The following is a 26,944-nucleotide window of genomic DNA, read 5'->3' as shown; positions in this document are numbered from 1 at the left end:
TTTTCTTTTATCGGATTTGGCTTTACTTAAAGCCAAAACTTTATTCCAAAATTAAAACCACAGTCTATACATCTCCACTAAGTCGATAAGACCGTTTAACTAACATTAGGCCCTCCCAGAGTCAATAGTTTGGAGCAACATGCTTCTCCACTTCTCCACAAGTTCAACAGAAAGCAAATCACATCACACACATGGTTTAAACTTATATACTGTACTGGGGAGCAGTTTTGCTAGAAAAAATGGGAAATGGGTGCAGTTATTTATTGACAGATGCACAAAATCCCAAACATACATTGAAATACAGTAATTAAGGCAAACACAGAGCTTGAAAGTCAATATTTTGTACTAGGACCTTTATCCTTTATTCTTCAACAGAGCCTAGACACTCTGAGGCAAGCTTACTTGTCCTTTCTTTAAGTAGTCTTAAGGATTCTTGAAGAACATTCAAAGCTCTTCTCTGGATGTTGGCTGCCTTTTGTTCTGCTCACTGTCAAAATGATCCCACGCGGCTTTAGTAATCCATCGCTGACAGCATTCTGTTGTGTATTTTTCTATTCAGTTATGTTTTCACTGCACTGGCAGTGTGTTTGGGGTCATCAGTGTCTACTGATTTTCAGTCCAGTTCTTGTGTACCTCAGCATGCCTTCTCCCTGCATGGCTAGAGAGCTACTGCTCAAGATCACTTTATAAATAAGAAATGAGTGGTGACTCCAGACTTGTCACAGCCCTGTACATGCATGCTTTATATACAAACTTGAAAGGGTTTCAGGTGACTTTATTAGTGTGATGTTTAGTGATGAGCAGAAAAAACAAACACAAGAGCAGAAAAGTGAAATATAGAAACACTTTATTCCCAGAAGTTGTAGCAGTGAGTTATTTTCAGACGTAGAAAGGCCAATATAACCGGTCTTGAGTACAACAGTATGATGTACAACAACAGCTTACCCGTTCACATTCTGTTAAACCACACACAGAAAAACATGATTATTGTCCCACCACGCTACAGACACACAGCTCTAGTACACAGACAACAGACTACAAGTTTGCTTGAGGGTCGAGCAGCATGAACGCTTGATTTAAGACATCAAAATTAGCTGATGGTTGGAGTTTTTATTCATTTGCTGGTACAAGAGAATATCACCATGTCTTGTGCCGTGATGAACGACAAGAAGAGACACAGGAAACACGTCACTAAAGCACTACAAACAGCTGGAATGGTGAGTGGATCACAGGACGGGAAAGATGCCCTGTTGCCCCAGACGATCTTCCACAGTTAAGGTCGAGTCAGCGGAACTTTACTGTGAAGTGCCAAATTCTTTAATCACTTTGGAACCTTTAAAAAAAGAGCAACAAAGCATTTTTCTCTTACAGGGAAAGACAATGTTTGAGAGTCAAAACTTGCTCATGAATAAGAAAATACCAGCGCTGAAAAACACAACTCATTTGTTCTTCCATGTGCAAAATTTAATACTTAAATCACACACGCACATGCACGCACACACAGCCATCATCCATTAAAAACCCAAATCCTCTTTGTCTTCATTTTAAATTTTTGCCATCAAATACACAGCAGTTCAGGAAGGAGCGAGGGGGGTGGGGGGTTGGTGGGGCAGGGGTAATATTGCTTCTCCATCTTTAATGAGAATACTGTGTGATTGTAAACATAAAGACCAGATTCTTATCATACTGGTTGATTATTAATGTTTTAGTTGTAGCTTTTTTGTTTCTCTTTAGGAAGAATAAAGCACAGGCACAACTTCTTTTAAGTGCCAACAGAAGGAAGATTCAGTAAACACCAAAAAATATAAAAAACACTGAATAGAACAGTTTTGTATTGCTATGGGAAGGGATCCATTTATATCACCATCATTATTATTTTTTTATAAAAGTAGTAGAAACAGTGTTCCAACTAGGAGAATCGACTATTTCACTTCATCAATCAGCAGCCTTTTTATCTAAAAACAGTTGAACGTACAGATAAAGTCCACGCACACACACTCACAAACATGCTGGCGCACTCAAGACGTGCCCTTTAACAAACCTGGGCGGTAAGGATGGATGTATGGAAAAGCCATGCAGAGGGCAACAAATACAGATTAGATTACTTTTGAAGTACTTTTCCACACAGTTTCTTAGTGATTTTGAATTTTAAGCGTGCTCGTTTAGGACCACAGTTATGTCCAGGTCATGAGCGCACTGCTAAAAGTCAGACAAAGCTGGAAGCGGCGTCCTCGACGCCTCTGACTGCGCTCGGCATTTCACAGCACAGAGAGTTAAAGACACCGGGGGGGGGGGGGGAATAAAATAAAAAAAATGGAGTGACAAGGGGGAAACAGCTGGAGTGTTTCTTTTGCAGTCAACTGCAGTTAGCATGGCTTGGAGTTCCAGGTCACAGGTATGGGGTCACAGGATCAGAGATGAGTCAAGAGTCACACTTGAGTTCAAAGGTCAGAGCCGAGATGAACGCTAATGCTGGGGGAGCGCTGTGTGTGGTTTGGCGCTGGACTCAAGTACGCCAAGCCTTCCTCCTGCAGGCTGCAGGAGTAGCGGCCGGCTTCGGAGGTGGTGTGGTTGCTTGAGGGAGGGGCGTTGCCACTGGCCACGTGCTCAAAGGAGCGTGAGAAAACGGCACTGGCAGTGCGCGTCAGGCTGGTGAGAGCTCCCGCCTTGGGCACCGATTGGCTGGAAGTGAGCGTTAGCCGCTTGACAGACAGCTCTGTGTTCTCGCTGGCGGCCCGGCCCGGCATTAGAGGGCCCGCCTCCTTGTCCTTGTCCTTGCTGGTTCGCCCGCCAAGCCGACACTTCTTCATGGCTTTGGCCCCCAGGTTCAACGTTGTGACGCTGTTGCTGATAGTGATGGTGGGTGGGGTCATGTCAGGCCCCGCGCCACCTGGCCAAACCCCTTCATCCACCTCCGAAATATCCATCAGCTCATCCGGGGAACCCAGATCCACTGCGTCTGTGAGATAGACAGGGGGAGATGAAACAAGAGAAACATGAGAAAACAGCACACGTGTCAAAAGTAAAGAATCTCATCTGCCATCCAGTCTAATCCAATCAATCCTTTAGAGGCTTGTGTTTGAATTTTGCACAATATCATGCTGCTGGATGACAGAGGAGGTCCATCACTGTCCAGCAGGTGGCGACCTCACACTGCAATCTTTCACCACCTGACCAGAAACAGTAAGTCCGGGTACAGTACACAAGTTAAGAGACCCAGCAGCTCTGTGAGACAACAGTCAGTAATTTAGTGGCAGAGGAGTGCATGTTTGATCCCAAAAGCAGGAAAGGACAGCATCTAAGAGCAAAAGCCTATGAAAGACCATGAAGGGAAAGTAAGGGAAGCAAACCAAGGCACACCCTAAATATTTTTTCTCTCATCACTAACTCTAAATACACAAGAACACTTTTCCTGCTTTCTTGAATTCATGCATCCACAACTGTGTGAGCTTCCAACCACCTGCACATTCACAAACACACATTTCTAATCTGATGCTACCACTGTAACAGAACACCAGTAAACAGCTGAAAAACAGACAGATAGGCAGGTCTTGTTACACTTACAGTCTTTCGTGCTCAGATTTAACCTCTTCAAAACAAATCTGCACTCATTTGATTCTAAATTTAAATATGGCGAAAGCACATAACTCAAGACCAACGTATCGTTCCTCAGTTCCTACCTACCAGTCAGAAGGAAGTAATCTGTGACCAGGTGCAACCTGGGGTAATGTGTTGAGGCAAACAGACCAAGAAGGTCTCTGATAACTGCGGCGAAAACACAGGAGTTTCCTCGATATGCTAACAAAGATATCTAGGTCTTTTTATTCAAGGTCATCATGACTTATCAGTGAGTATAGGCTTTGGGGGGTGACCTTCACTGATCAGGAAAGTCTCATTTTAACACAGTTACTATTTCCCTCTCTGATTAATGCTCTGCTTTTAATGTCATCAACTCGCTCATCATAAGCACATGTCATTCCTTTGACTTTTATGCATTTTTTATTAGGTTATTGATCTGTTATTCAGTGGCATCTTAAATAATTAATTTGCTCTTTAGAAATTCCAGCAGGAGATCTTTATGAAGAAGCTTTAGCCACAAAGGAGAGAGTAAAAATGAATGAATGATGCTGGATAGACAGATGAGAGGAGCAGCGCAGTGAGAGGAGGGTAGAACCCAACGCAAAAAGGTACAAAGGGGGGGGAAAGAATAAAAAAAAAAAGAGAGATCATGCAGCTTTTTTTAGACCACACCCCCACAATTGGTTACCTAGGTTACCCCATGAGTGGGGCAAGGGGAAGGAGGGGCAGGACCTTAGTACTGGTTCCTCCCTGTGGAGGCTGACCCAGAACCCTCATTCTCCACCATTCGCCTCACAGACTTCTGCCTCCTGACCTCCAGACGTATGCTGGAGTCATGACCTCGGGGGTCCATGCTGACCTCAGAGGTGGCACCCATCATGTCGCCGTCTGTCGGGGAACGGCCATCGGGGCGTGGCCGCAGGGAGTCCCCGTTGGGCATTCGATCGCCGCTCACGCCTGTTACATTGATCTCTGGGATGGCCACGCCCCCCACCGCAGCTTCACCGTCTACACTCACCTCCTGGTTCTCTGCTGGTGGGTGGGTGCATGGACGGGGTAGTGAAACAATACACAAACATATAGACACACACGCACGCACGCACGCACGCACATGCACATTTCATGCAGAGGTACATGAAAAACAAAAAAAAGGTTGCCAAAAATCACAGACACAACAGAAAAAACACACAGAGACAAACAGGTAATCAATGTAATGGCAGAAAAATAAAAATAAAAAACAAATCATAGTGATCAGAACATAACACATGGTTAACGTACATGCTAAATGGGAGTGAATACGAACACAGCACTTAAATGAAATAATACTGTTCATAGATCACCGTGCATCCTCACACATAAATTAATACTTAATGCCGTTTACCTCCATCATCTGCTCATAACAAAAGCTTTATACATAAACTCAAAAAGCAGGATCCGTGACAGGAAAAGCAGGCGTTAGGCTCAATGTGAAACCTACTTATTAAACTAGCTCAAGGCTGTAATTTACCCAGACGTAGCTACACTGGGAAAAGAGAGCAGCTCTCTCCTAATTCTGCACCACAAAGAGGCTGCCATCATTTACTCTAGAGGGAAATGGAAGTCTGATTCATTTGTTCTGTGGTCATTATAATATTAATAAAAGTCTTTGGCACAAGGCTGAAACTGCACAAAAGACAAGCACACACACATTTTCTACAGCGTATCCTACTTTAAAAACACACTACCTGCACTCTGTCTGATCTGATTTATGTGGCATGCTGAATCTGTCTGCCTGGCAGGCTGTTCTGTCCCTGTGCTGCCAGCATCTCAAGAGTATTCTCAGAAATCAGACAGGAACTGGTGGTTTTCAATGAGCAGATTCTAAGATGGAGCGGGATGGCACTAGTTAGAAAGCTGAGGATGGGCAATCTATGATCTTTAGGGGCTCCATGAGGGATGACAACAACACGTCGACTGTCACACAGTGAAAAAGGGGAATGAGCAATGATGAGATCTAAACTTCTTGCTCTCTCCTTTGGTGTTAAATTCATTCCTTGGAACAGTTTTACCTTTTTTTCTTTTTTAAAAACATGAGAGATGCGTGTAGGAACTCTTGTTTGGTAAGTTTGCGTCAGGCCTGTGTATGCGTCTCACCATGTCTCTTCCAGCGGTGTCCCCTGATCGAGAGGGAGGTAACAGCGTTGCGGGAGATCCTTGAGGAGGTAGGTGTGATCTCCACCTGAATACTCCGCGCACCCTCCTTATTGTTGCTTTTCAGTGCTGCACTGTGCAGTGATGACTTAATGGCGTTACCCACCTGGAGATAACAAGAATCACACATTTACTGCTTCACAGTTCAGTCTATTACTCTGTAACACATTTTAGGAGAAAGACATTGAGCCTTAGATCATGGGGGTTCTCAAAGTTTTGATGACTGAGTGCATAGTTCAAGAAGCCAGCACACAGATGAAGGCCACACTGAAATTATGCACCCATCAAGATGGAAAAATAACTCCAAAACCAATAATTTTATTATAGTTTTCAATTTAAATTTTATTATAGTTCAATTGATTCCAATTCTGCCAGAAAGCTTCCCTAGCTGCACAGCAGAAGTCGTTATATTACCACAATCATCTAACAATGTAATAAAGTTCATAGACAAACTACAGCCTGTTGTCTATGTTTGCTCTTTTAGGTTTCAAAGTTCAAGTTTTATTTTAAGGTAATGTTTAAAATTTCTGGGTTTAAAAAGAGTTATGGTTTATGAAGGCAACGGTAATTTTATGTCCCAGTTCATGGTTAACCATTGGTCAGACACCTGTTACACTTCACACCAGCTGTATTCAGAAATCATTTTTTTTTTTTTTTTTTTTTTTTTTTTAAATAAAAAAAATGTTTAAGCCCCAACGTCTTCACACACACACACACACACACACACACTAATCTTAGTATGAAGTGAACTGAGACTGATGGAAGAATACAGCAGTCTCATGTTGCATTCAGGCTCAGGTGGCATAAAACTCTGCTGAAGCAGCTTTACGCACCACTTTACTACAACTAACCATTAATGGAAGCTAGTGTAAATTTGCATTAGTGCAAAAATAACGTAAACAGAATTTTTACCATTTTTTACCATAAACCAAGTGTTTACTATAATTATGTTTTTATGCAAGACCAAGTGTCAAGGATTTACTGTGCACTGCCAAATTTAGAGTTTTTAAGCAAAGTTACAAAGCTGTTGATATTATAGGTGTATGTTATTTTACAGCTCCAACAATCACAGAAAGTTCTATTTTCATTCTATTTTCTGTTTTTTCTTATTGGGCACAAAAACCCCCCAAAACCAAAAAAATAAAACAGTACTAATGTATAGCAAGCACAAATTAGGATGTACAGACACTGAGCCTTCAACTGGGCTGATAGCTGATGTTGATACTAATGCATTCTACTTAAAATAATAATAATAATAATACTAATAACAATAATCATAATACTAATAAATGATCAGTTTTAAGTATTTCACTTAGCCAACAAAAACCTGATGTGAAACAGGAGAAGCTCTGCTCCTGATGACCAATATCAGCCAACATATGATATTCAGACACTATGTCAGAGCATCCCTGCTTCAACTACATTAGAAAAATGACCCCATCAACCAAGCACAGTATGGACATGAAGTACACGCTGATGTTCTGTCAAGTGACTAACCCAACAACATCTCATCAATAATTTCACTTGCACATGGTGGACATGCAGGAATTAAGTAACAGAAGAAGTAAAATAAAAAGAAGGAAAACAAAGCCTTGTGCTTCACACTGAAATGGATTTCACAAGTCTTTATACAATAATCTTTGTTCCTACTAGAAATTCTCACGGGGCACTTGCACTAATAATCTCCTAACAGCTGAGCACGTAACATGAGGCAGAAAGACTCATAATCACAACACAACATGTCTTTTGTCTGTGAGGCTTCGGCACACTGGTCTCATGAGGGACACGCCACCACGTCACGCTAAGCTAGCAGCCACCTGGTGTATTCCACTTGCAACACAGAAACCGACAACACAAAATTGACATTTTAAACTTTCAACAGTATCACATGTGCAACTCCTATACACAGGAAAAAAAATAAAATAAACCATCACCACTGTTACTAATATGAGTTTTGATTGTTGTGAAGGAGCACACCTTGAACTGTGTAGTAATTCTGTAAGTGCAGGCTCAATCCTCTACTCTCTGGGCCGCAAGGATTATAGCTTAACGGAGCAGAGTGGAAAGCATGTAAATAATCTCGTGGGATTACACTCTGCTTGCACACTCTGGCACACACACACAAACCAAGACAATGCGGTATACTGTGCCGTGCATGAAACAAAACCAGAGGCCAGCATGTGCACAACCATCACATGCTCTCCCCTCTCTTATACACTTAAAGACACAGACACACACACACTTAGAGGTGTGATACTGGCAGAAAAATATCATTGCACCCACCAACAGGGCTTCAGGGAACAACTCTAGCTGGGCTCGGTACAGAACGTCATCCAGTGCTTTGGATCCCAGGTCAACTTCACCATTACACCTACACAGAGGCAGAAATGTGCGCACACACGCACACACACACACACACACACACACACACACACACACAGTATGTTAGTCTAAAACACAGATTAAGGGATTATTATTATCATCATTTTATTTTAATCTGACATGCTGAAACAAGTACAATTTATAGAAATTAGCTGAGACAACAGAAAAGATTGTAATTACGTTTTCACATCACTTATAAAATGTAAACTTGGAACATAAACTGTCCGCACTAATTATCTTATTGAGTATCAGGAGCTTCCTGTACCCAATCTCTGTGGAATCTTTTTAACAATGCAACTTAAACTTTGACATTGTGACGCCATGAGAACTTTCACTGTGTGCTGGCGTGTTTGTACTCACAAGGCGTAGTGGATCCCTGTGATGAGCTGAACCAGGAACTCTGATGTGACTGTGAGCCGCGTGTTAATGCCTTTGTACCGCCGCATCTGTTGCCGTGGGTAACCACAAATACACACCCTGGTTGATAACCAATAAAAACACATTAGAGAGGCTTGGATGAGTAAGAATGGAAGCAGAGAAACCACTCCAGTGGGCCACTTAGCTGCAGCACCATTAAAGCCATTTACTTAACTGTGTGGCGAGCTGAGCTGATGTGAAACTCACCAAGCAAGACTAAGTTAAACCACACCCCCACCCCCACACACCATGCATCTAACAAGCTTCAGAGGAGTCAACTAGCATGAGGAAACACCTGTATATTAGAAGCTTTATGCATTGTACAGCGCTGCTAAAACAGCAAACAGTCAGGGAGAAATCGAGGCCGATGACTTCTCTTTAGCTCAGTGCTGAGCAGACCAATGCTCAGATTACTGAGCTGGGATGTGTGTACACTGCAGCTCTTTGCCAAATAGCGATATCTTGGCTCTCTCTGGCAGCAAAGTCTATAAGAGGATCAGATAAGCAGCAACTTGCAAACGTGTGTGTATGTGTGTGCGCGCATGTGGTTGTGTGTGCGCGCATGCATGTGTGGGCGTGTATGTGTTTGTAAGTTGCCTCCATAAAACATTACCTAGAACTTCAGCAACACAAGCTATAAAGTAAGAAAGCAGTTTGTGTGTGTCTGTGTCTAGCCCTTAAGTTAAGTGACCCACAAATGCTACAAATGCTAATGCTCGTGGGTGTGTGTGTGTTTGTTTATGTGTATATATTTTACCTGGAGCTGAGCTGGCAGAGGGACTGCAGGGAGGTGGAGGACATGTAGCTGAGAGCGGCGTTGTAGCAAAGCAGGAGGAAGGTCAGCACCTCAAATCTCAATAACACAAACAAACCCTTGAAATGGCACGTTATGTAAGACACACCAAAATCTTAAAACCTGAAATTCCATCTGTACAGAACAGGAGGGTTACTAAAGCAAGAAGTACCATTAGGATAACAAGAACCAAAACATTCAAAATATTTCTGTGGGATCTTTAAATGCACCACTTTTTTGTCCAATAAGAATTCTCCAACTGGAAAACAAGCGATTTGTTACCATTTTTAATTTTGAGTTAGTTTAAGGCAGAGGACGTTCAGCTCAGGTCAACATGGCCGCCAGTCTTTCATCTCAGTTAGAATAATTTAAGAAAACCCTAATGGCAATATAACAAGTTTAAATGTAACAAGGCAGAGACAATTGCCACAGGCCACAGCTGAAGCTACCCTAAAATAAAAAACCATGGCAGCAGCTTAACTCCCCATCAGTACACAAGTCATCATCAATCCGTTTTAGCCAGTTTGTTATTAAAGGTAATACGTCCTTTTTAGGCTATAACAGAAAGCATGCATTCACAAATGAATAAGTAAAAGTACCTTTTTTGATCAGATTTTCCATCTTCCTTTATGTGCATTCTTATTTTGTTAATTAGCTGGTATTTGCTGCCACTTTGAAAACAAACAGATTGGCATCCTGCTACAGGTAAAGCACATTTTAAAACCAACATGAGTGTCTTACCTGTTCTGTGCCGTGAAGGTTTCTCTCTGGAGGTGAGGCCCGCTGTACACCACTCTGCTCAGCCCATGGTTAGCTAGAGCTCCTTCGGTAAGGGCCATGGAGCCAATAGTTGAAGGCTAGAGGTGGAGAAGTTTATGTAACTACATTTCTGCAGAAACAACCCTGGAATAACTTTGAATGGAGGACACACTCACCTCATGGTAAACTGAGGGTTTGGAAAGGGAAGGGACGGTAAAAGATAACACCTTACTCTGTCCATCTTTATCAACTATTTCCTGTGAAAGACAAAGACAGGAAGAGGGAAAACTTATGTGGGCGAAAGCAAAAATAAAAAAGCCCTTTTTTCATCTGCGTCTGCCCTCAAACCTCTAAAGAGCGTGTGCTGATCTCTTCGAGCACAGTCATCCGCTATGTGTGGGTGGCTGTGTATAAACCTGAGGGTCTCATTTCCCTACTGACACTTTGTTGGTGTGCACTCATATGTATGCGTGCGTGGTCACACAGGCACAAACCCCGGGGTTTTGGCGTCCCTCTGTGTGCATGTTAATGTCAAACAGATTAATGGGAACCAGCCAGTACGCTGAGTGACAGCTGACCTATTCTGGTATTCAGAGAGGAAGTGAGGAGACAGTGGACTTTGCTGATAGATCACTCGGAGCTGAAAAGGATGAAAACACAACAACTAACTTTAATCACTTCTAATGCTCCCATCTATCTGCAAATGAAAAAAAAAGGCATTTGCAAGGTGCTGTCCATCAGTACTCTATATGTGCAAAGTCACTGTTTCCACCACTCCTCCCCCGTATTTCCTGTCACGGCTGTCTAACAAGGCAGAAAGGGCAGAAAGTAATCTTTCAAAACTCATGACGCAGATCGCTGAAATAGTTGAGCAGTTAAGTCCTCAGCGTTGGCAAATTGCATGATAATTTCCACTTGGTAAGGATCAAGGACTTGTCTAGTGTTTTTCCTTACTGTGCACTTAAAACACTAGATACATTTTAATGCTGTCAACCAGAGCAGCTCGCCTCTAGTAAAAAATAAATAAAACCGATCACCCGTGAGCTTCATCTCTGCAACTAAAAAACAACTGCAACAAGTGCTTCACCCTCTCCCTCACCAGGTTGTAAATGCCTAGCAGCAGGGCCTCGATGCAGCCGGAGGTGTGGGGGTCTCTGGCTGCGCTGACGGACAGGAGGCTCCACAGGAGCTCTGGCAGGAACTGTAGCGTGAAACGCTGCAGCTGCGGCTCACCGCTCCGGTAAAACTCAAACAACTGGTGACACACTGGCTCTAGTAACTGCAGGGGACACATATCCAAAAGAGAAAAAGCACATGGCATACAGTTAGGCCACAACATTCAAAATAAAAAATAAAGTAAAAATCATGAGACAAGAACTGCCAACTCAGTTGCAACAAATTTTGCAATTAGCATCTACGGTTCAACGGTAAGATCAGGGTATAAACACAGCACTGCTTGAGGGACGCAGTGTGTTTGCAAGTCTGACACATCCATAAACACAAGATTATCAAGCCTGAGTAAAAGTATAACAATAACAAAAACAAAGCAGGTAAATGGTCGGACTGAACGCATGACTAAATACTCCTTATCCTCATCTGCTCCTTCGGACTGAACACATGACTAAATACTAAGTACTGGTTAAAGGTTGGGTGGTCAGACTTTTACAATCTAATTTTCAAGTTAATAAAAGATTTATATCTACATACGTCACTGTAGTTCTCTCTGATGACCTTGTAGAGTGCAGGGACCAGGGCACCTTTGTCTTTTAGTGAGGCAGCGTAGGTGGAGACGGCACTGTCGGGAAGGGTCTGAAACACATATGGAACCAGCTCAAGTTTAACATGCTACACATTTAGGTCTTACAGCATTTCAGTTTGAAAAGTAACCACTGAAAAGACAAACACAAATTCATATTATTTACACTGATTTGCAAAAAAAAAAAATAAATAATAATAATTATTGCTTTTTTAAAATAAAATCTGCCATTTAGCAGCAAAGCAGACTGATAGTCTAGTTTTGCTGCTTCTGAAATGACGTTTTAATAGCAGTGAAATCCTGCAGAGACCCTGACAGCTTCTTAACCACAATCACTGTCTGTCACACTGAGCTGGCTATATTAGGAGGTCAACTTTACAGACACATGACAACAGATTGGTCCTCACACATTCACACAGGAGGAAAAAAAAAAAAATCTCATCTGCTCCTTCATTAATATTCGTCACTAAGCCGCAGCTCTAGTACCGGTCAACTAACAGCAAATGCTCATATTTGAGTAGGAGCGTGCAATTTTCTGGTAGCGAAGCACTTCAGAGAGTGTGTTTGTTTATGTGTGAAATAAATCCTGTCAATAATAAGAAGCAGAGAATGTACTGCATACAGATCACAGGTAAATGGCTTTTTTAGTATTTTTTTTTTCCTGCCCAAACAAACACTTTCACACAGAAAATAAAGCTTTACCTTAAATTCTGACAGCCATTCCTCCACCACTCCTTGGTCCATAGCCAACATGTTCCTTCATCTGCAGTGGAGTCACCTCTACCTAAAATATAAAATAAAAGGAAAAAAGAAAGAAACCCTGATTAAAAAGAACAAACAAACAAAAAAACAACAACACTCTGCATAATAAATGTTAACATGTATGACAGCAAATATACAGAACACATACTAACAGTCCACACTTGAACAAAGCTCCACTACATTTATCAGCCTTCTTTTTTATTTTTGGTAACTTTCAGAGAAAAAAAAAAAAAAAAGAAAAATTCTGTTACACATCAATGCTCCAAAGAGTAAGTCTCTCCTTCCCCCTCACTCCTCTCCAGACGCACACCTCTGCAGGCGCTGCCTTCTCAACTTAGGCTTACAAATCGAAAAAAATAAATAAATAAAAATCATAAATCACCCACACAGAGAAACCTGGCTGGCTTCTCTTTTCAAGCACTGACCAGAATAAGAAATATGGCACGGCTGAATGCAGATGCTTGCTGAACAGGCGCTACAGTTTATATGTCCATAAACAGACAGACAGAGAGGCTCCTCTCCTACTTCAGCTGACATTTTCATGAAGCAATGAAATCTCTGCTTCCTCCATTCCTGTTTGTTATTTTTGATATCTGTTGCAGTCCATCACAGTATTCACACTCTCTGCGCACCCTGTACGGCATGCATGTGGCTTCTTTTCTATTGAAACTCCAATGGCATCTTTTCTTTCTTCACTTATTGCCTCCTTCGGTGTCATTTTAATTCTTGCTTTGTTGAGAAACAGTATCAGATGGCTCCTACTGCACACTCCTATCTGTTGCCTTTTCATCCTATATGCCCTGCAGTCACTTGCACTTGTAGAAAAATTAAAAAGAAAGTTTAACCACAATTCTACATCTATTGCAGTTTGGGTGTAATTAAAAACGCAGTAGTATTTGTTCACTCAATTACACAAATTTTACTTAAGTTTAATTTTAAAAAAAAGTGTATAGGATCCTATCTATGTCAGTATATTTGTATATATCTTTACAATAAGTTGATTGTCTCTATGGAGTAACACCTTTATTTAATTATGAATGCTAGATGTTAATGCTTCCGTAGGTACATGCGAGTCCGATTGTGTTGTTCTATTAATAGTTTAGTACAGCCACCCCCAAAATCAGGAGTACTGCAGCCCACTTAAAAACCAGGAAATCCCATGGGGCCCATCCAATCTTAAATCTTCACTCTACCTAATCATATGTAAAAGACACAAGCTTCAATACAAGAGAAGTACATTTAGGTCAGAGTAATGAGAACTGTCACAAACTAACTACATCCTATTACCAGTTTTAATTCACTTTTTATGTAAATAAAGTCACTAAACTCCATCACCACTTTGGGAATCAGGAGACTTGAGCCTAAAACTATAAGTAAATTAATTATCTTGCTTAAACAAGACTGTCACAAAGTGGGTGAGAAAACCATTTGTCCACATTCTTAGTTAACATTCTTGTTTTGATTTAACTATATTTCATATGTAGTCTGCAATAGGCAAACATCTACTATCCCGGGTTTGTTTATGTTTTGCAATTTTACAGATTATATAATATAGCATCTTGGTTCAAATCAATTCTGACAAGTTTGTTAAGTTAACATATTATTTATTTCACCTGTTAATTTGTCTTGTTTAAACTCACCTTACCTACCTGTGTTCCAGGAACAAAAGGAGGAAATATAGTTTTACTTCCTGTATTTATAGCTTCCTGGTTAATCTGAGGTCACAGGAAGAGACCAGGTGAAGAAGGGGGAGAATCTTTGTAATTTAATAAAGTTGATTTTAGACTGTGTTTATACAGAAATTGATTATGTATCGACTATACACTGTAGAGACTTTATTGCTAGTAACGGGTAGCAGTATAGGTTTGAGTATTGAAATGTTTGTCTCACCTACCCTAATGAAATAGTCCATTCACCCCTGGACTATTTAAGCAGATGAACGCTGGTGTTCAGGGAGGAAGGACCAGGTCAGTGTAGCTGTGTGCATTTTGACCTTAATTTCTGATGATTTAAGTTCAGTTATGTTTATTTGGAGTTGAATTTTTTATTTATTTTTGTAAATACTGGTTAGTCACTAATGGTGAATAAATCACTTGCTACAATGGACAGCATCTGTCTCCTGCACTTCTTTGGCCGCTTAAGTCAAGTCCTACCATAAAGACATTTTACAAATGAAACAACTTTGCTTTTACATCAACAAGACTGCAGCCATGCTAACAGCTATGGGAACATAGCCTTTATATCAAAGCGGGGTGTTGTCTTCATGATGTGACCCATTTGTTAGTAAAGTCTTGTTGTGACTTGTTAAGCTGACCAATTTTCGAATTAGCATCGTGGTGTATTCAAACTGTATATTACAACCAAGGGATGGCTCTGACTGAGAAGCTGAGGAAAGTGCATGCTTATACAGTAGGAACTGATAAATTGTTAGTTTTACTACAAATGATATCTTTCTTTTCTTTTTCTTTTTTTTTTTTCTTTAAATAACCACCTCGTATTAAATGAGACCTGCAACTAGCAACTGAGCCCATTAACCCATCAGGTTTACAAGGAAGACTTACACATTAAGACTGCTTTTTGTTACTTTGGCCACTAGAAAGAATGTAGATACTTCTCACTGGCATCGTTGTTCACACACACTAAACCCAGATTCATCCTGCGCAGTCTATGTAATTAGACCCTGACTAATAGAAGACCAAAATCAATACCTGCCAATTAAAAATTTGATAGAGCAGGGCGATATGACCAAAAATATTTATCACGATATACATTTGAAAATTTGCGATAACGATATAATTGACACTAGACAAAATACTTTACAACTCCACAACTTTATTAGTGCAAAAAACCCCATCAATGTATTTTCACTTAAACAAGCAGCTGTTTTTTATGTGCATTAAAGTTATATAAAAATGTAACAGTGCAAATTCTTTGCTGACAGTTTAACCAAAAGGCATTTCCAGTGGAAATTGGCCGACATATCCTCAGCATAACCATGTATACGATCCACAAAACTTAAAGAGGTTATACACACACAATACGGTAATATTATGTTGAAGCACAGTACATATCACTCTGCGAGGTGCCTGCCTACGATAGCCGTAATGCTCCGACAATCCATCAAGCGGTGCGGGTTCGTAGCTTAGCAAAGTCGTACTAAAACATTTGACAGATTTTCGAGCGCCGTGTACCACGTAAAATCGTTTCGAGGTCAGTAAACACAACCAGAATTCATACATAAGGCACACGGGATTATAAGGGGCACTGTCGATTTTCAAAAAAATCAAAGGATTGATTTTAAGTGTGCCGTATTTTCCAAACAACACGGTAATAACGACGGCCCGCTAGCATGCTCTACCAAAAATAGTGCTTTGTTGAGTATCTGACGGACGAAAGCTAAACCAGTTCCACACCACTGAAGTTGCAGCATTTTTACAAACCAATTCTGGTTCATCCGTTTCATTTAACGATCCACTTTCGCTCTTCTCATTCTGCGTCGCCGCCATGTGCGTATGTAAACATAGGCACTGCGCATGCGCGTTTTACCCATATTCTATCGCGATATTTCATTTTCCTATCGTTGCCCAAAATTACACCGGTATTACCGTGAACAGTATGATATAGCCCAGCCCTATCAGCAGATATTTCTTCCTCTTTACACATGAATGACAAAAACATTTGTTATGTGCTGCTATTTAAGAGTCTGTGTGAAAATAACATGAGAATGAAGCTCGAAAAATAAACTTATTTTGTTGTCACAAATTTGTCTAGCCTCTGCCCAACTCTGTTCAGATCAGCAGGTTTGTGGCGTTCCAAACGTGTGCTGCCAAACAATTAAGTCACCGAGTGCCCTTTGGTGGACAAACTATACAACATAAGCACTCAAAACATTGTTAATTACATGTGTCTTTACTTTGAATTTTCATTTATTGGCTGTTCTAAATGCTGATGCCCTATTATCAACAAATACATAATATTTGCTGATTTATCTGTAGGGCTTTGTAAGTGAAAAGTCATGGACTTCAATTCAACAGTCAGTTGCTTCAAGACCCTCCAATAATAGAGGAAACCCCAAAAATGAGATAGCCCCAATGAGCAAGCACTTGGTGGCAGTGGGAAGGAAAAACTCAATTTTAACAATGACCATTAAATGTGATGGAAATCCCTGCAGCAGTTTCCTAATGAACCAATAGTGAGAGTCTGCCTAACACCATCCTCTTTAGAGGCATCTGCATAAATCAAACTTTTAAATATTTACCTCTTAAATGTCACATTTTTTGTATCACTGGAGCAACACATATGAACATGTTGACAACCCCTTAACCAAATCTACAGTGTGACTATCACTGTAAGACCATGGCAGGCCAGATACCACCTCTGTGCCTCTCTGATGGATGCTGTGTTTTCAGTGAATGGTGCCTGCATCGTGTGCGCCCTCTGAGACTGCAAGTACAAGACTAAATTGACTGTTGAATACAGACTCAAATTCCATGTTTGGTATGTCTGGTGAAAGAGGCTGAGGAAAAAAAAACGGGGAAGGAAAGAGTCCTTTTATGCTCATACCCGTCACACAGAAAAATGTGCTAAAATTTCGTGCAGGGAAGATGGCATATTTTCAATTTAACACTACTCCAATGTTTCACTTCTTCGATGAAAAGATACACAAGCGGTTATTAAAAAGGTCTTTACTTTCACTTCAGGTAGAAGGCTGGCTTTGAAAGGTAACATTACGCAACATATTCTGCTAAAGAAAATACTCTTTAAAATAAATACAAAACCCACATTCTGTAGATTATTGGACAGATATTAATCAGAAAATCAGCCAAGAAGCACACATAGCATAAAATGGTAATTAAAAAAAAAAAAAAAAAAAAAAAAAATAGTTATTTGATTTTTGTGCCTTCCTTTCCCTGTCCCTCTTTTACCCATCCACTTATCCTCCCACACATAATTTCTCTTTCCTCATCCTCTCTGCCTCCAGATGCCTTTTTCATGCATTCAAATGCTTCTTTTTGTATTACTTCAGTGCTTGGTCCCTTCATGGCAGCCAGGTGTCTATTTATGGACTCCACCAATGACAGGAATGACGAGGGGGGAGGGGAGCCAGTGACTCATAAAATGTGGAAGGATTATAACGCAGAATAGCCTCCATTTACAGATATTAGTCCTTTGTGGTAGCCTGTTGTTCTGCTCTTTAACACTGATGAGGACAACGAGGACAGCCAGCATATGCTGTTTAATGGCAGACTAACTTGAGTAACAAAATAAAGACTGTGATTAGACTGAGGATGAGTCAGACTTGTCAGAGGACTTCTTCCTCCTCCTACAGAATCACTTTTAACCCAACTACTGTGTCCACACTGGCGTCTGGGGCATGTCATCTGCATCATATGGCTCCAGAAAAAGACACGTGAAAGCTACAATCACCAGCTGCCAGCCTTGCCGCCTACCTATGTGATATATTTGCCTTCAATCCCAGGAGCAGGAAGAAACTGCAGTGACAAAGTTAGATGCATGGCCAGTAACCAGATACACAGAATGAATAAGCATGTAGAGACAATGGAAAAGGGTCAAGAGTCAAATCAGCTCAACATTGAAGGATACACGCAATTAAGTAATACTAAGAGGAAGAAGTCAGACCACCCTTAATATGCAGATTATTCTTGTCATTGAAACCAAATCAATAAATATGTCTAACAACCAGTTAGAAATGGAGAACAGAGGTCATTTATAATTTCCAAAGAGCCAAATAAGGAAGTAGCCGGCTCAACTTACAAGTAGCCTTCGCAGAAACATGTGACAGAAACTGTTACAAAACCGGAGGCTGGAAAAAAATATATGAATGAATAACATGTACAAATCGATAACCAGGTAGATTTTTTTTTTTTTCCCAGTCAAACGACACGTCAGTCATTCATTGTTAATCTTTTCAACTTTATGACTGATGTAGTTCAAGATAGAATCAGCATACCAAGGATTCATGGACGCGCCTGGTGAACATTGGCATCAGCTGATATCAGCCTTGTTGATCACCATTTTTCTGTTGTGTCTGTGTCATTTAACCAGTGTGATGAAGACGTGACAGGCTTTTAATTCAGTTATTTCATAAAGTGTATATGAAAGACCTTTTCAAGCGCCCTTTGTCTGCCTTTTGTTTTTTTTGTTTTTTTTTAAAAACACCCTCTTGCTCCCTGTGCTTCTCTCATCTTCATGCACAAACATGAACATGGGTCATGTTCATGTCACAGACTGTATACAAAAGACGAACCTAGCTGGAGGCTTCACAGGGATTTTGCTTTCAGTCAATGGATGACTGAAAGCTCTGTCTTATTATTTCTTGCCATTTTATAACAGTGATCCAGAAATCTACAGTACTGACCTATCAGTCATAAAATATGCCTGCTCCTGTAGTTAGTAATCCCAATTTACAAAATAATTATGATACTGTATTCAATAAGATGTGAAACTAGCAATTGAGACCACTGACTCATCATGGAAATGTTTATTAAAGTCATAGGGAGGAGTAGGGTAGTTTTTTCATAGACATCTGTACAATATTAGAACCTAAAAGACATTGTTTTTTTAAAATAGTAGTGCCAATATCTTATGACTTTTAAAAAAAGTAATACAAGTATATTTTTTTTTTGTTTGAAATCACCTTTCTTCAACTGCAAATTATGTTCTTTAAGTTCAACTTTGTCGATATTCATTTTATCCAGTAAGATAAAGTTATCGTACTTATTATTTGGTTTGTCTGTTGTTTGCTGCCAAATGAGATTGTCAGGAATACCAACATTTCACTAAATCAATCTGATATCATCATGCAAATAAATGGGGTCAAGTTGGCAATTACATGCAATTTTTCTGATAATGTAACAATTAATTATGATAAATCATCAGAAATCAGACATATGTTGCTGTCTGCACAGGCAGACATTGATATTTAACGATTACATTTGTGCTCAACAACCTTACTGTTCTATAGGAATACAATCAGAATGCAACCTACTGGCAGCCTGTTGCGTCAAGTCCCTCCGAGTTGTGCTCATTGACAAAGACTCATTTAGACTAATGACAACATGTTAGATATCCATCTGCATTCATACATTAGACAGCAATTATTTTCAAACCTTAAACAATCTCTCCAAGAGTGATTGTAGTTGATCCAAGTCAGACTGCAACTGTTTGCAGAAAGGTTGCCTCCTATCAGCCAAGCTACAATGATAAGAAAATGAAATATCACGATAGAATATGGGTAAAAGGTGCATGCGCAGTGCCTTTGTTTTCGTACGCACATGCTGGAAAAAGCATAGCGGCTACGGAGAATGAGAAGGGAAAAAGCGGATCAGTGAATGAATTGGTTTGTAAAAACGTGCAACTTCAGATATGTGGAACTGGTTTGGTTTTTGTCTGTCAGATAGCCACCAAAGCACATTTTTTTGTAGAACATGCAAGCGGACCATCGTTATTACCGTATTTTTCGGACTATAAGGCACTCTTAAAAGCCTTTAATTTTAAAATTGACAGTGCACCTTATAATCCTTAAGTATGAATTCTGGTTTGCTTACTGACCTTAAACCAATTTTATGTGGTACACAGTGCTCAGAAATCTGTCAAAAAATGTTTTAGTACAACTTTAGTGAGCTACGAAGCTGCACCGCTTGATGGATTATCGGAGCATTACAGCTACCGTAGTCAGGAGCCTCGCGGAGCAATACGTACTGTGCTTCAACATAATATAACCGTATTGTATGTGTATAAGGACTCCAAAATGGCACCTGTTAAGAGACATGCGTGTGAAGTGGATTTTAAACTCAAGTCTATCAGTCACGCAGTAGAACATGGGAACAGAGCAACTGTGAGAGAATTCAGCATTAATGAGTCAATGGTACAGAAGTGGAGGAAGCAAAAAGAATGAGTTGAGTAAAGTTAGACTTATCTGACTGCTTTATTTTGCTTAATGCGCCTTATAATCCAGTGCACCTTATGGTCCGAAAAATACGTATTTGACTTATTTATTTGGCACTGTGGAGTTTCATGTTGCAAAGCACCTCTTTTTAACTTTTGTGGATATTATACATGGTTATGCTCAGGATAGGTCAGCCCAATTTCCACAGGAAATGCCTTTTGGTTAAACTGTCAGCAAGGAATTTGCATTTGCACTGTTACATTTTTTATATAGCTTTAATGCACATTAAAAAACAGCTGCTTGTTTAAGTAAAAATAAATTGATGGGTTTTTTTTGCACTAATAAAGTTGTGGAGTTGTAAAGTATTTTGTCTTGCATCAGTTATATCGTCAGTTATATTGTTATCACAAATTTTCAAATATACATGTCATGATAAATATTTTTGGCCATATTGCCCTACCCTACTTGCGATCAAAAGTGGTGGTGGATGTGAAACACTCATAAGCTCTGGGTAACCGTTTACTAAACACAAATTGCAACAGGTCGGAGAATATAGGGAAAAACAAAAACAAAGACAAGATTTTGTTTTTGTAGATGCAAGGACGTCACCATCTTATTATTTGCTCATGTTACTGAGCTACTACCTTGCTCTGAATTAGGAGGTAGCTTTGTCAAGTTAAGTGTGTTGGCTTTTCCTGCTGAGCTGACTTAATGCAACTTTGCTCAGCTAATGTTATCTCAGGTTGGTTGGCATGAGATGGGCATTCTTAGAGTAATTTAATTTATTTTATAAAATATTGATAGTTGGTGTCCCTTTATCGATATAATATTGCACAGCAACATATAATACAATGCTACAGCGACACACACACACACACACACACACACACACACACACAGATATAATGATAACTCAATTTGAAACTACGTTAAAACCACAAGAGAAAGAGATGCATACAGGACATAATAACCCGTTTCAAAGACTTCTAGCCTCTATTGACAAACTGCAGGCAGACTCAATCATCTGGTGGAGGAAAATAGAAATGTAATCGTCTTGGGAGAACACTATTGAGCGTAATTATGTCATTAAGCAGGTGTTTACCTTCCATCTCGGTCTGGCTAACTTGTTAGTGGTCTCTGTGTCATTACAGGCTCCCTAATCAAGACACAAATCAATACAAACTGGAGGGAGCACCCTTGCACAAAATGATGCAGCAGCTGATGAGTTTTCTCTGTGCAACTCAATCACGCTGACCAGTAAACACATGAATAAACCAGCGTCAAGGATAAGGCAGCAGAGCAGGCTTGACAAGCAACAGCAACAAATCAATGATGTGCTAAAGAAGTAGATGTGAGATAAAGGGAGAAGAGTTGCAGATGGGCAGTCCAGGAAGATAAATAGAGCAGAAATCAATGGCTAAATGAAAAGCGGGATAGTGATATCTGTGATTGGATATGAAAGAAAACCCAAGGGGTGGATAACTCAAGACAAGTCGACACCGGGGTCCACTAGAAGCACATTCAGAGAGCAGACACCTCTTGCCTAACATTAGTAATTCAAAATATTACTCTGTGACAACAATGCTCATTACAACATTACAATACTTTCTCACATGAAAATGTGGGGGCACAGCAATGGATTATTTGCAAACTGATTGACTAAAAATAATATACCCAGTGAAAGTCTTCTCACAAAGCTTCACAAGAAACAGACTGCTAGATTTTACTCAGTCATGCTAACTGCCAAACTTCCTTGGTGGGGGTTATACAAGCAGAGATTTCATCGGGTTTCGATGTTTGCTGCCCCTGGCAACCTCTCAGCCTCTGAGAAACACATGAGATAAGGAATGATACTGTCACACATACATACACAGCTACATCCCTGTGATCTAGACGAGCTCAAGGAATATCCTACATGTTAAGTAGTTTAACCATAGAGTTTTGCAAAAAGCTGACAGAGCCAGCTACATGGCAGAAAGCAGCAGAGGATGTGTCATGGATTGTACAAGTGTGCCTGTGGAAGTGTGTTTATTCAAAGTCTGGTTTGACAAAACCTGTTCCTGTGAGCTAGCAGAAGTTGACAGCTCATTCCCTGTGATTTTTACACCTACACTACTGTCTTGAACTCTCTTATGCACACACACAGGGCTGCCAGTCTAAATGAGCTTATTTGTGACTCCTCCTTCCAAGGACTTCTTTCAAAACAAAGGCTTTGAGTTTACATTTCTAATCCTTGCTGCGAGCTTGATGACCTTACAGCGTCGATGCACAACACCTGAGGCAGACATACAATAGCCCAGCATTTCCTTCCCATGGTTTCATACAAAAGCTAAATTTAAAAGAAAAAGAAACACCCCCCACCCCCACCATACCTGTCTGCAAGAGCTGGAGCAGAGAAAGTGAGAGAGAGAGAGAGATGAAGCATGTCCAAGTGAGAATGAATTAGGGTAACACCCACACACATGTATACATATCTGCCTGTTGATTGCATCATTTCCCATTACACACATACTCTGGAATCAGAACCTCCTTTTTTTTTTTGGAGGAAGTTGTTTAGGCCAGTGGGAGTGGACGTTTAAATGGAAGGGAGAAGAAAAGAGAATGACGAAGCGGGTGGTTTTAAGAGTGACTGAGCTGCCCCAGCTGCTTTTTCCTGTGGTACAGGGTTTAGTTACAGAAACTGCTGCTTAGCAAAACAATAAGAATCCTACTTACACTGCTACACCAAGGAATAAAAACTAAAGGAATGAAAGACAACTATAAAAATGAATGTAATAAAGTAAAATAAAACCTACAGTAGCAAATTACCCACACCTGACTTCAGATACACTTTAACTGTTATACTAAGCAACTAGTATCAAAAAGAGGAACTAAAAACAACATTGTTTAACCTGAACAGAAACAGAAGTTATTAAGGAACTAGTATAATCAACACTGTGGTTTGTAAAAGCAAAGTTAAAGGCAGGGTTGTGCAACTGTGGTCAAAAAAGGGGAAGACAGAAAAAAGCCTCCATCACGCCCAGAGCTCACAGTTTGATCCCACCTCCTGCTAAGAGCAATTTACACTATTCAGAAGACTTTAACATTTTATTTTGACATCTCTCTTCAGTTAATATCACTTCTGTTTTTTACACTGTCTGTTGGCATCTTCTTTATTTGGACTACCTTAACTCTGTTGCATCACTGCCTCCCACCTTGCTCTCCCCCTAAGGTCTTCTTCAATAGGAGGTTTCGTGTAGCTTTGGGGGAAACGGGATAGGCGGGGGTCTGTTTTTCTGCTTCCATTTTCTTTCATCCGTGCAAACATATAGCTGAGGACTGCCTGTAGCTAAGTAGAAATGACAACAGGGTCTGTGGTTTGTGTGTGGTTTTCACCGCTGAGGGAGACAGAGAGAGAGACCCAACAGCGAGGAATCCTCTTATAGCAGCCTACGCTCTCCTCTCTTGCCTCTAAGCTAGTGATGTATCCCTCATCTTGCCCCTCCAATTCTCCATCCTCCCGCAGCAAGTGATTAAAATAAGGGTTTTGTTTTTCCTTCCATTTTTAACACTTCCTTTTCTTTCCCCACCACATGCTTTGTTTCAGCTCATCCTGTTACAGTTAGGCAACTCACTTGTAGCCTCCTGCATACAATTAGCTTGATTTTCAAGGTTTCTTGTGGCATTAAAGTGCTACATGTAATGGCATTTATAAGTACAAAATACAGCTTAACCCATGCTATGCCTGTGTGTGCAAAAGATACAGAAACAAATGAAAAATGGAAGAGACTGCAACAGTTTTCACCGCTCAAATTCCCAGGAAGTTTCATGAACCCTCTGGCACGGACGACCATCCATGATGCCAGATGACAGCAGAGCCTGCACGATCTTTCTGCTCCATGACCTGCTGTGCTTCATTGTCAAAAAGCATTAAGGGCCCTAAGACACTTGCAGCCACGGATGCCACACATTAACAAGCCTAAACTTGTGCCTGCACACACACACACAGACAGACCCACCCAAATGACATTACACTGACAGAGCACCCAACCAACAAACCCTAGGCACAGTCTCCGCCTAAGGTCAAAGGTAAACACACACACACACACACACACACACACACACACAAATATATATGGGGAGCAAAGGACAACAATGAATTAAACGCTAAAACAAAAAACTGCCACAACAGCAGAAGCCTTTTTTGCGAAGGTCACAGAGAAGTAAAACAAGCAGCTTTAAACTTCTGAGAGCACGTACTCGCAAGGCTCTGTGGCTTCACACCAGCCCCCCTATACAGGAAACCCCAGAACAGGATGAGTGGTGTGGAGAAAAGCTGCATCACATGACAGCTATTAGAAAAATCCTAACAACGCATTATCCAACATGTCCGTCTGTGGTGGTTTCTCTTCCCCTGTCACGAACATAAATCACCTGAGGAATCTTAACAAGTGCACACACCTGCACACACAGCTGTTACCAAACAGGATAAAGACAGGTACAAAGTCTGCCTCCACGACTGATGGGACAAGAGCAAAATGGTAGCAAAGAATATGTCGTTTCTATGATAAGTTGGAAAGCCCCCCGCCTGCTGTGTCATATTATATTATTTAGTTGATTTAAGCAGGATCCTACCTGTTCCTGGGCGCTGCTAACCAGCTAGTCTCACACCCTCACCACTGGTTATACCCCTTCTGTTTAAAAAAAACAAAAAAAACACGAGAATTTCTGTCCCAGTGCACTGTTAGCTCAATGGGAAAAATACATTAGCTTTCTCCCGCCGTTCACTTCAGAGCATTTTTTTAGCCCGTATCAGCCAGAGACTGTAAATTAATCCGGAGCCGTCACACTCTCTCTATATCGCCTTGCTGAATGACTTCGAGCTGTCACTACGGTTGCTTACAGATTAGCTAGTTAGCTGGCTCAGCTAAGGGGCGACTCTAGGCAAACTGAGGAAGTTGCTGTTTACTTACTGGCATGCTATCTGTCAGCTTCCTGCTATCACCGTCCTCCGTCGTTCCGCTAGGACGAGTAAACGGCTATCAATTCGCTACTCCATAAATCTCCTCAATAATTCAACAACATCACCTCCTTCCATCTTCATTACTTTCTCCACTCAGACTACCTTTTAGAGAAGAGGACGCGCTCTACACTGAATGCAAGGCTTCTCAGCCAATAAGAAAGAAGTCTATAATCCAATTGCCGCACGCCCAACTAAACCATCCAATCAAATTAGACACGAGGACCGCAAGTTAATAATTTCCACGATCACTGTAGGTTGTCACAGTCAGTCACCGCTCTCTGACAGCCAAGTGATTTATCAAATCTGCTATTAATGAAGAATGATTGCTCTATAAGAAAACATACAGTCAGCAGGATATTAATTATCGATGTTGATTATTTATTAAATATATGAATGTTAATGAGTAAACTATAAAAATAACCAGTTACCATTTTTAACCATTATATTTCACTAAAATTGGGTCCACGGTCTATATTCAATATTTTCCTCTATTTAATCCTCGTTCTTTTTATTTGCCGAGTATTTTCATAAAAAAGGAAGTGTTGGTGTTGCTTCTCTTTTACATCACACTTTACACCTAATTAATCCAAAGCCAAAGGCAGAAACACTGCTCCAAAACTGTCCCTCTCTGGTAAATAATAAATGAACATGTGACAATGGCCTCTAGAACAATGGATTTTTGGAAATTAATTATCAACATGGCATATGACCATGTGTTGGTGGGCTTTTAGGTTAATAACAGTGGGAAAGCTGCGGTTTTTAATCAGTTAATAGAAGTCTGTATATTGAAACAGTAAAACATCCCACGCACAATCATGACAAACCTCCAGTTTAGTTTTCAGCTGCTGTTGCAATCAACTTTCGTGTCATATCGTGTCAGTTCTGTCATGTCTGGGCAACATACCAGGCTTAACATGAAGTTTGCAATCTGTTAAAGCAGAGTCCAATCAGAGTTGTGGGAAAGCTTCGCAGAAATCACTGAACCTATTCTGGTAAAACACACATACAAAAAGTTGTGGCACGTTTATAAATTGAATCCTGGAGTTCAGACAAATTTGTCATTGCGGTCCTATTTCTAAAAATCTGATGAGTATGAAACGATAAACGGTTGTTAGATTAAAGTGAAGCGGCATTGCCCCCTAATGTTAACTAGTGAAATTACATGTATTCAAGAACGAAGGGGACCTACTGTGCTCATTTTCAACTCCACAAGTTGCCAATTCCACAGGCACTCATACATCCCCATACCACCAGAGATGCAGACTTTTGAACTGTTATAATGGTCCCTCCTCTCTTTAGTCCAGAGGATGGGGCTTCCCTGTTTTTGATTTGATTTGTCTGACCACATTGCCTCAGTCCAGGTTAAGTGCCTCAGAGAAGACAGCAGTGTTTTTG

The 26,944-nt window shown here is 40.5% G+C and overlaps 1 protein-coding gene across 5 annotated transcripts; it reads right to left on the bottom strand.

The window, feature by feature from the left end:
• Positions 1-830: 830 nt before the first annotated feature.
• Positions 831-25,682, bottom strand: hycc1 (hyccin PI4KA lipid kinase complex subunit 1). Of its 5 annotated transcripts, none has more exons than XM_005478652.4 (12): positions 25,500-25,681; positions 25,162-25,220; positions 12,579-12,660; positions 11,828-11,929; positions 11,220-11,399; positions 10,297-10,377; positions 10,103-10,218; positions 9,326-9,421; positions 8,512-8,628; positions 8,053-8,140; positions 5,713-5,875; positions 831-2,959 (listed from the first exon to the last, which is right to left on the bottom strand). In XM_005478652.4, exons 3-12 carry the CDS (start codon positions 12,627-12,629, stop codon positions 2,442-2,444), a joined length of 1,512 nt encoding a protein of 503 aa, XP_005478709.1. In that variant the 5' UTR covers positions 12,630-12,660; positions 25,162-25,220; positions 25,500-25,681; the 3' UTR covers positions 831-2,441. The 5 variants fall into 5 exon arrangements, with proteins under 5 accessions (XP_005478709.1, XP_003444162.1, XP_019205926.1 ...); XM_005478655.4 differs by lacking the exon at positions 25,162-25,220 and adding an exon at positions 4,268-4,608 and having other exon boundaries at positions 2,845-2,959; positions 25,500-25,682; XM_005478654.4 differs by lacking the exon at positions 25,162-25,220 and adding an exon at positions 4,268-4,611 and having other exon boundaries at positions 2,845-2,959.
• Between the last annotated feature and the right edge of the window lie 1,262 nt (positions 25,683-26,944).

Source organism: Oreochromis niloticus, linkage group LG22 (genome assembly GCF_001858045.2).
Source record: "Oreochromis niloticus isolate F11D_XX linkage group LG22, O_niloticus_UMD_NMBU, whole genome shotgun sequence".
NCBI classification, from domain to species: domain Eukaryota; kingdom Metazoa; phylum Chordata; class Actinopteri; order Cichliformes; family Cichlidae; genus Oreochromis; species Oreochromis niloticus.
The sequence above is the reverse complement of the archived record's forward strand: the minus strand, read 5'-3'. Positions and strand labels throughout refer to the sequence as shown.

Excerpts from the sequence above, each read along its gene's own strand:
- hycc1 (XM_005478652.4), bottom strand. The coding sequence starts at position 12,629 with ATGTTGGCTATGGACCAAGGAGTGGTGGAGGAATGGCTGTCAGAATTT. Across the intron at positions 11,400-11,827 it reads TCAGAGAGAACTACAGTGAC|TTACTAGAGCCAGTGTGTCA; the intron begins GTATGTAGATAT and ends TGTCCCCTGCAG. Across the intron at positions 8,141-8,511 it reads ACAGGGATCCACTACGCCTT|GTGTAATGGTGAAGTTGACC; the intron begins GTGAGTACAAAC and ends GCCTCTGTGTAG.